Here is a 10,457-nt window from a genome sequence, read left to right as displayed (position 1 = left end):
CTGAGTGAATCAACCCACATTACATTGCTGGGAAATAGAATGAACTTAAAACATTTTGCCTGGCTGAATAACAACGGTGGCTTGATCATTTGAACTGTATTCTCTCTGGGCTAAAGGAAATCTGCGGGAGGTCAGAGTTGAATTGTTAATGGGCAAGAGTAAAATGGTTGCCGTCGTCGAAGGCAATTTTGAAAAATTGGAGTGATGTTTTCTTTGCTCTAGGTCTTGATCAACATGGGAAGGGAAAATTAACCAAGATTCTAACATGATTGGAGGCTTGTTCATTTACAACCACAAGGGGGAAGTTCTCATCTCCAGAGTCTACAGGGATGACATTGGGTAAGTACTGATGCCATTTAAGCAGACTTCTTTCTAATAACTAGTTTACGTTTAAGATCATTCACACTATTCTGTTAATAAGATGACTTTCTGTATTTTGATTGATATGGTTCACAGTGTGAAAAATTTTAAAAAAAGATGACTTTGCCTTGAGCCATGGAGAATTTCCTCAAGAACCATCAATCTGCAACCATCAATTCTCTGTGCATGAAATGAAGTCCCAAAGGTCACCATGGTTTAGGGCTGGCAAATAAAACAAACAGAATCATTTTCTACTTGTTAGCAGGGAATTGTCTTCACCCAATCTTGAAGTTCAGCATCCAGAGATGCGTAATAACTTGGTTTGAAAGCAATCATGTCTAAACAATATAAATGAAACAAAATTATTTTATCTGAATCAAATAAAAAAGAAACTTACAGTAAATTTTAAATTTAGTGTATAGGATGACAATAGGCCCTTCCAGCCCACGCCTAATTACATCCATGTGATCAATTAACTTGCATCTTTGGAATGTGAGAGGAAATCCACATTATCACTGGGAGAATGGACAGACTGCCGGATTTGAACCCGGGTGGTTGGATGATAGCGTTGCCCTAACCAGTCACTATACTATCCGTAAAATTCTAATGTAAACATAATTTTAACCTTCTCTAATTTGGTCATAAAACAGAAACGACAATGAAAAATGAATTGTTCAACTGCATCGTTTTTATTGCTGATCCCACTTAAGACTATGACACATCATGCGATCCTTTCTCTGCTGCCTGAATGCTGACTTACATCATTTGGAAACTTGTGTTTTACATGAAATTTATTTCGCTGTTTTTGCCTATAATTAAAAGTTTCTCAATGGCTTTAGGGTTTGTTTGCTTTTCAAGATTGGAAAGAAAAATGGAATTACTTCAAACAACCTTTTCTCAACATCACTGTCTCTTTCCACCACTTAACCACCACTGTGGTTTTATGATTTTAAAATTTGGTTTTAGCTTTCCACAAACTAAAAATGTGTTACATCAATATTGGGTTGAATGAGTTTGCAGTGGGCTTTAGGAAAGCTAAACATTTAGACCGATTGTCCGATCAGAATTTAAACTGAATGGAATCTGAATGTTTAAACTGTGTTGAAGGTAGGGTCATAGAACTAACTAGGGTATGGCAACTAGGGCACATATCCTGGGTGCCACTTGCAGGGGGCGCCACTATCCTTGCCTTGCCCACCCAATATCTGCTTCCCTAGCCGGGCAAGCCCAAAACAGATTCCATCCCACTTACTTGAGTGCCCCAGTCCGCTGGTCCAGGCTGGCATCTGATCGGACCACTTTGGGGCCGTTCCAGCACACAAGTGGCACCCAGTGGTGGCTTAATGCGAAATCAATGGGCAAAATGACCATCTTCACTGCCCATTATCCCCCATGCAGCTGTAACCACTCTGCCAGTGTCAAAGGCCTGGAGTGACACAGTGAGCTGCTGCAACACAGCCCGCCCGGCCATGTGCTGATGGCCCTGCCTGGTGACAACCCCGCCTCTGGCCCTGTGACAGTTCCTGATTGGCTGCTCATATCATGTGGGGTGGCGAGGTTGATGTGCAGCAGGTTTTTTTTTTGCTGTTTTTTAATGGGGTGGGGGGGGCGCAACATCATTCTTGCCCTAGGGTGCTACTTTATCTAGATACGCCACTGGGTGGGGTGCAGATTCTTGGATATGTTGCCTGCCATGAGTGAGGAACCTAAATAGAGAGGTCAAAGTAATAGAAATTATTCTTGGAGAAGATTTAAGAGGTGTTCAAATTTGGATGTTTTTCATAGGATAAATCGGAGCCAGTGCCAATAAAGCACTGGTGAGACTTCACTTTCTGTATTGTGAGCAATTCAAAGGAGGTTCGCTGGGGTGATTCGCTAGTATGAAAGGGATTCATTTGAGGAGCATTTAACAGCTCTTGGCCTGTATTTATTGGAATTTAGGAGAATGGTGGGGGGGAATCTCATTGAAACATTTTGAACATTGAAAAGCATGGATAGAGTAGATGTAGAAAGGTTACTTCCCATGGTGGGAGTGTCTAGTACAAGAGGGTACGACTTCAGGATTGAACGACATCCACTTAGAACAGGAATACATCGGAATTTAGTAAATCTGTGGAATTTGTTGCCCTAAACTGTTGTTGAGGCCAGGTCATCGGATGTATTGAAGACTGAGATTGATAGGTTCTTGATTAGCCAGGGTATCAAAGGTTATGGGGAGAAGTCTGGGCAGTGGGGTTGAGTGGGAAAATGGATCAGATCATGATTGAATGGCAGACTCAATGTGCTGAATGTCTATTTCTTCTCCTATATCTTATGGTTATTTGTTTTCAGTGTGAGGACACATATTTAAAGTTTTCTTTAAAAACTTATTTTCTTCGAAAGCTCAGAAAGTCGTTGCAACGCAGAATGTACTTCAAGAAAGGCCGGTGAAAGAACTTCATTAGTAATTTTCAAAAGAATTATTAGTCATATGGCAGGATAGGAATTCAGAATTTTGGCAGGAGAGTGGGAGTTACAAGATAATTTTCGAATGTGCAGGCAAGAAGAGGCCAATAATCTCCTCTTGAACTGTTTAAATTTTTTTGGATAAACAGCACTTTATAAGTCATGGTCCGTATCAGAACTAGGATTTCATTCAGGGTGCTCTGCTGGTGATGTGGAGACTGCCAGGACTTTAGGTAGGGCTGAGAAAATGATCAGGCATAATTGTTGCTTGAAGCAGGGATTGGGTGAAGCAAGGTCATGTTCTACCACACAGACATTTGCATCACAGGTGATTGGAGCTTACAAATTCCAAATAATGCGAATAATGCTGTGATTAGAAATTTTTAGTGGAAGTACCAGACTAATGTTTTTTGTTTCAAACATAATACTGTTGGTGCTTGCACCCTGGGTTGCAAGCAAGTCACTTAAAACAATTGGGGAAAAGGTCTTGTGGTCCTTTGTTGAGAACTTTGAACAGTATGAAATCTATAAATTAAAATTCCATTATTTTTCTTTCCCCCCCCCCCCCCCCCCCCCGGCCTTTCTGTGCAATGAAAAATTTATTTCCACTCACCTTTCCTGTTCCTTGCAGTTATCCCGACTTTGCCTCTGTTCGTTCTGATAGGCCAGTGATTGGAAAACAAAATCTTGCTCTGTTTAAATTTTTCAAGAGGTTAACACTATTTCCCCCTCCACCACCACATTCAACATTTCCCAAGGTTTTTTACAATGGGCACAATTTTTCCTAATTGGCTTGATAAAGTTTTCTAATCTTTGTTGGAGGGCTGCGTAGATCTGATTCTGATTAGCAATTTTTTTGTGAGGTTAGTTTAATTGAAAACACGGATTCTTGAAAATCTTGTCCTAATTTTTAATTCCAGTGTTTGGGCATTATTGCTAGCACCCTTTACCATTTCATGGTTGCTGCCCTGGTAATCTGTTTGACGATGTAGGTAGGGTTAGGGAAGGTGAATTGGAGAAGTCTGTTCCTATTGGGCAATAATTCATGCATACTTACTAGTCAACCCACATTATTTTTTTGCTGATCTTGAGCACTTATTTTCCGAATTTTGTGAGCAACCCTGGCTGAAATTATATTAAATTTTTTTAAACTCTGGCAGTTTAAATACCTAATCAGCCTGGGCAGTACATAATTCCCAGTTTAGGATTATCCGAGTTATTCAGCTGGTTGTGTCAATCAGACTACTGTTTCTAATTTCCTGTCTTCCTGGATCCTATTGACATTTTAAAGGTATGCTGATATTCACTTCGCCGTGCCAATTCTTTTCACCAATGTAGACAAAGGGCTAGCCATTTTACAAACTTAAAAATCAACTCCGTGTTGTTTGTTAAAATCTTTTCATCGTGTGCAGCTTAAAGGGCAGCCATTCTACCTTGCAAAGCTAAAGTCAGGTTGTAAAGGAAACACATGCGAGGAGAGAGAATCCACTTCACTACTATACACAATCTTAAAATTTTTAATTCAATAGTATTTCAAAAGGATATAGGATATTTGCTCGATTCAGATGGGTGAGACAAATTACTTTTTTAATAGTATTTAGAAAAGTCAGAAATATTAACAGCATCTACAGAATAAAGATTGGAATAAGTAATCATTTGACCAAAAGCCATACTCGATTTTTGGGTAGGATAAATAGCCTGTAAGATCAGGTGCTGTCATGGTGGGTACATTTATTAATGATAAATTAGTGCTCTTCATTTTCCTCAGGATAAAAGATGGTACCCTGAGGAATGAAATATTTTCCATATCAAGCATGATGTTAATGTCTCCTTAATCACAAAAGTAATGGCCATTGACTCGCCCTCTATCACTAATCAAATTAGAAAATGCTGTGGCATAGCAGATAGGCTTCATCTGCAGAGGGATAATGGGCTAGTTTTGGATCAATACTTTTTCACCAGAACTACCACATTGAGAAGAAACACCAAAATGGTGGAGTAACTCCACTGGTCTATTCAGCATCTATAGGAGACAAAGTTATACTCCCGATGTTTCAGGCCTGAACGAAAAATCGGAAAAGCCAGAAACAGGATATATCAAAAAATCTCTGAATTCAAACATTGTGGGAAAAATCCAGACCGAGTGGCCTGCTTCTGTTCCTTGTGATCGTGTGAATTCTGAGATTTTCTGATATCTCCTGCTTCTGCCTTTTTGATTTTTCCTTGAAGAAGGGCTCAGGCCCGAAACGTCGGCAATATATCCCTAGGCCCTTTTATAGTGAAAATTAGTGAGTTGTAAAGACAGGTTTTCTCAGGGGAGTCACGTAATGTGGCGAGAGATTGGATGTGAACTCTCAACCCTCCTGGAATTTGTTTTAAGAGGTTTATCGTAAACTTTTAAACGCTATTTGAATCTATCTAGTAAAGGGTTCAAAGAAGAACAAGACGCGCTTGGCAGCCTCTGGAACACATCAGCAGAGGGAAGATACATGGGAGCAAAGGCTCTCGCATAGCAAGAAGACTGGGGTGAAGTTTCTCTTTCCTCTCAATTGGAAACATCTCTTTCTGGCTCCAGCTCTGCGAAGTCGATGGTGTGAGCAATGGAATAAGCTGTGCGCCCGCGCAATTTAACGGATCTACTGCAAAAGTCTAAATTAATCAGAAGATGAGTTTGGTTAATGAATGTGGGTTTGGAAGAATCAACTTCAGCAGAAGTAGAAGAGGTTGCCAGAGCAACGGAGAAGAAGGCAAAGCAAGTTAAGTCTAGGCATTGGATGACGTTTTAAGAGCTTTGGATAGAAACGAAAAAAAAAACAAATAAGAAATTTGATAATATTTTAAATGTAATAACGAAGATGGAAGGAGCTATCGAGTTGTTAAATGAAGGGGTTAATGTTGTTGATGAATTAATGGATAAGGTAGCCAGTTTGGATAAAGATGTTACCACTTGGGACCAGGAAAATAATCAGGCTTGGGGATAAGATCAAAGTTCTAGAAAACTAGGAGAGAAACAATGTTAAAATTGTAGGTCTTAAGGAAGGAATTGAAGGTTCTGGCACTGTTACATATTTTCAAGAGTGGGACAGATAAAGTGAGAGACAATATTGAAATTGAGAGAGCACATAGATTCCACCCCCCCCCCCCCCACCAACCAGAAATGCCATTCAGTGTTGATTAAATGTCTACAATTTCAGGATTTTGATAAAATTCTTACAGCAGTGGCCAAAGGAGCAAAGGAAAGGGGGTTCTGCTCGAATATGAAGGCGGAAAGATTTTCCGGACATTAGTGTATTACTTTTGAGATGTAGGCAGGAATTTAACCCTATAAAGAATTCTTTGTGGAAAAAGAGCTAAAACTTTGTTTTATTGCCATCCTGTCACCCTGAAGATTATGATATCAAATGATGAGAACAGAAATTTTACAGATACAAAGTGTGTTATGAACTTTGTTAATCAACTGCTGAACTTGAGGGCTGACAGAATTTAGTAGAACTTGTATGTAATCTTGTAAATAAGGAACAGAATCAAAACTTACATAATGTTAACTTCCAGGGGGGTTGGGGCTGAGGGTTTGTCTTCATCCATCACACCAGATTTGTACATTAGTCACAGGCCGTAATAGTAAGTTGGGTAGTGTCTTCAGCTTATTGGAAGGATTTGTTTTGTTTTGATTTTCTTTATAGATATGAAAATATCTATACCTTTCTATTTCTATATATTCTTCTATTGGAATTTTTTTTATTCAAGCTGTCAGCAGGTTTGGGTCCAACGGTGGAAGAAAATGAAATTTGGATCTCTGGGGGAGAGAGTGTGGATAGATGGGACGAAGGAAAACAGAAATCAACATATTGATAATTTGTGATAATAGTAAAGGTGGTAAAATCTGTTAGTATTGATCTTAATGTTTAAACAACCCTGTGAAAAATAAGAGAGTATTCTTGTATATTAAGAAAATGGGAGCAGACCTGACCTTCCTTCAGGAAACACATTTAATTGATAAGGAACATCAAAAATTGTAAAGAGACTGGGTGGGCCATCTTATAGCATCATCCTTCAATTCTAAAGCAAGGGGAATGGCGACCTTAATAAAGAAGAATCTTCCATTTGTAATACAGAATGTTGTAACCGACCGGGAGGTAGGTATGTGAAGGTACTTGGTCAGATATATTCTGAATCTTGAACCCTGTTAAATTTATATGCCCCAAATGTAGATGATAAAAGATTTAAAAAAACTTTTTTTTCAATTGGCAGATGCACATCAAAATATAATAGTGGCGGGGGATTTAATTCTTGTCTGTATCCCGTTTTGGACAAATCAACAAGAGGAGTGACCAGGACAAGAATGGCTAGAGCCCCTTTAGTTTCAATGAGAGAGCTGAATTTAATGGATGCCTGGAGAAAATTACATCCGAGACAGAGTGTACTCCTTTTACTCTAATAGACATGATTTGTACTCAGGGTAGATTTATTTTTACTATCAGTGCATTTGGAGGATAGAATCATGGAAATTGAGTATAAGGCAGGAGTCCTGTCACACCATTTACCTCTATTATTATCAATTATGCCTGAGAGACAGGACATTGTGTATAGATGGCATTTCAATCCATTGTTGTTGAGAAGATTTGAATTTTGTGACTTTATTAGAAGACATAATGGAATCTTCTGTGAGACTGTCATTCTGCCAATAAATTTACTAGATGGGACACTTTAAAAGCTTATTTAAGTGGTCAAATGATTAGTTAAACATCAAGAATTAAAAAAGAATATATGAGGGAGGTAGACAAATTGGAACAAGAGATGCATCATTTGGAGAAGGACCTGGAAGTTGATGAGCTTAGAACAGAAGAGTACTTGTTAATAAAAAGCTTGAGTATAATATGTTACAAACTTATAAGATAATGAAAGCAATAATGAAAACAAAACAAGGGTACTACGAGGTAGGGGAAAGAGCTCACAAGGTCTTGATCTTTCAAACAATGAATGGAATTGCAACAGCAACCAGTAGAATCGCAGGAAATTAATGAGGCCTTCAAATCATCCTATTCCAAATTATATAAATTGGAATCTCAAAGATATTATTAGAATAAATGATTATTTGTCACAATTGGATTCCCAAATTTGGATTTGGTTGAGTAGATGGAACTTGATGCATCTTTTACTCAATTGGAGATAGAGGAGACATTGAATTCATTGCATGTTAATAATAGATCTCCCAGCGAGGATGCTTTTCCACTGGAATTTTATAAAGAATTTAAGGATTTGTTAATGCCTCTTTTTATGGAGGTATTGAATCAATTAGAGGGATCGCTACCTTTCTCAACAGCAATAACAACAGTAATTCCCAAAAAAGATAGTAATCCATCATAAAGGCCGATTTCTTTGTTGAATACAGATTCTGAAATACTAGCCAAAGCTTTGGCAAAAATAGATTAGCAAAATTTTTACCAAAATTGATAAATAAGGATCATACAGGATTTGTTAAGAAAAGCCAATTAGTTGTCCATGTAATCAGATTGCTTAGTATAATTCATTTGGCCCAGAAAGGAGATGATTTAAGTGTAGCAGTTGCCTTGGATGCAGAAAAGGCTTTTGATAAACTGGAGTAGGATTTTAAAAAAATGTTAAGTACTGGAGAAATTTGGATTAGGTCAAAGCTTTATAAACAGAATTTGTAATATATCTGAAAAAACTGGAAACTTTTGGAAAGGTTACATTTACAACTGGAAGATTATGGGAGGATTTCTGGGTATAAAATAAATTGGGACGAGAGTGATATACCATTAATTGATGGGGAATATACAAATTGTCAAAAGAATACACGATTTAGCTGAAAAATGGGATTAAGTATTTGGAAATCAAAACAGATAATGATTTGAAAAATTTGTGTAAAATGAACTACCTACCCTCACTTAAAAATATTGAAGAGCATTTAAATAAATGGATAATTCTTCCGATAACTTTGATCAGAATTAACTGTATTAAATGGATAATTCTTTCGATAACTTTGATAAGAATTAACTGTATTAAAATGAATATATTCATGTGTATGCAGTACCTCTTTCAGACTCTTCTAATGCCATTATCATAGGTTTTTCAAATTTGAATAAGTTAGTTAGGAAGTTTCTTTAACTTGGGAATACTATATGGGGGAGGAGGGGTGGGGGGGTGGGGGGGGGGGAATGGTGGTGGTTTTCAACTCCCAAATTTTAAAATTCCTCTTTGATGGAAGGGACCAGCCTTCATGAGTGGAAATTGAACTGCACAAAATCGGAGAGGGAGAAGCAGATCTTGTATATAAATGGGATACTAAATCTATTTCTGGTGGAAAGGAAGCACCTTTAACAAAGCATATTTTGAATATTTGGCACAAATTGAATAATTTAATTGGATCAGAAGGAATAATATTTCCAAAATATGCCCTTGACTCAAAAATGATTAATTCCTTTAACAATGGATAATAAAATTCTACATACACGGTCCTGTAAAAGGATCAGATATGTGGAAGATTGTTATTTGCAAGGGCAATTAATGTCATTTCAACAGTTAAAAAATAAATATATTCTTAATAATACAATCTTCTGCTACTTTAAATTAAGAGCTTTTTTTTAAAAGAGATGATTTAGGACTGACCTTGATGTTACCAGAGTGCAGTGAAATGGAGTTACTGATTTGAATGGGGAAGTTTATATCTGCCATGAATTCCTTGCTTCAGTCGGGCACTCCAAGGCGGGGTTATGTGAATCAAAACAAAGATGGGAATCAGACTTGAATATTAGTATGGGTGATAAGAACTGGTCCAATCTATGTCAGGATTGCATGACCAATACAATTAATGTAAGATGTAGATTGGTGCAATATAATGTTTTGCATCAGCTATATCTTACCCCATAGAAATTGCATCAATTAAATTCTAAAATATTTGATATATGTTTTAGTTGCTGTGAAGAAACAGAAACCTTTTTCATTCCATCTGGTCGTGCTCTAAAGTGAAGCCTTTTTGGGAAAATTTAAGAATTTTATTAGATCAAATTATTGGGAAACAATTACCACAAAGTCCAGAATTGTTTCTCCGAGGAAATACTGTGAACATAAAATCTGAAATTAAACTATCCAAGTATCATTTAGAATTTCTTAAAATTGCATTGGCATGGCGGTTACTTGGAAGTCTGATTCCCCTCTGGATATAGCCCGATGGAATGCGGAAATGCATAGTAGTGTTCACCTGGAGAAAATTACTTACAACTTAAAGTATAAAATGTTTTGGCAGGTATAGCAGCCATATTTTCAGAACTCAGGGCTGAATATTTAGAGATACTTATTCTGTACCAGAGTTCTACATTCTGGATCTTTCCCCCACAAGAGATCTAGATTTAAAAAAAAGGAATTAGATCCTATGAACTGGATACCAGATCCTGACAGTCCTTCTTTCTTGCTTTTGTGTTTTCTTTTTTCTTATCTATTTTGTTTCATTCTTTTCTTCACTTTGGGTGGAGAGGGATGGGACTGTTTGAAGATGAAGATATGGACAACTTGTATCATTGTTACTTTTTATTTCATTTAAATTTATGTATTTAAGTAATGGTGGTTTCTTGATACATGTTGTCCAACAAGACAGGTTTCCTCTGTCTTTAAATCACTCTGCTTACCTCCAT

General features: G+C 37.3%; 1 protein-coding gene across 2 annotated transcripts in view; it reads left to right on the top strand.

Annotated features, from left to right (window-relative positions):
• Positions 1 to 226: 226 nt before the first annotated feature.
• The window catches only part of LOC138742734 (AP-2 complex subunit mu), a 46,070-nt gene continuing 35,839 nt past the window's right edge, over positions 227 to 10,457 (top strand). For both annotated transcript variants that reach the window (XM_069897540.1, XM_069897539.1), the window contains exon 1: positions 227 to 339. In XM_069897540.1, coding sequence (XP_069753641.1) covers positions 266 to 339 — 74 coding nt within the window. In that variant the 5' untranslated portion in view covers positions 227 to 265. The remainder of the gene's footprint in view (positions 340 to 10,457) is intronic.

The sequence above is a fragment of the Narcine bancroftii genome, chromosome 9 (assembly GCF_036971445.1).
Source record: "Narcine bancroftii isolate sNarBan1 chromosome 9, sNarBan1.hap1, whole genome shotgun sequence".
In the NCBI taxonomy this organism is placed as follows: Eukaryota; Metazoa; Chordata; class Chondrichthyes; order Torpediniformes; family Narcinidae; genus Narcine; species Narcine bancroftii.
This window is presented reverse-complemented; position numbering and strand designations above follow the sequence as displayed.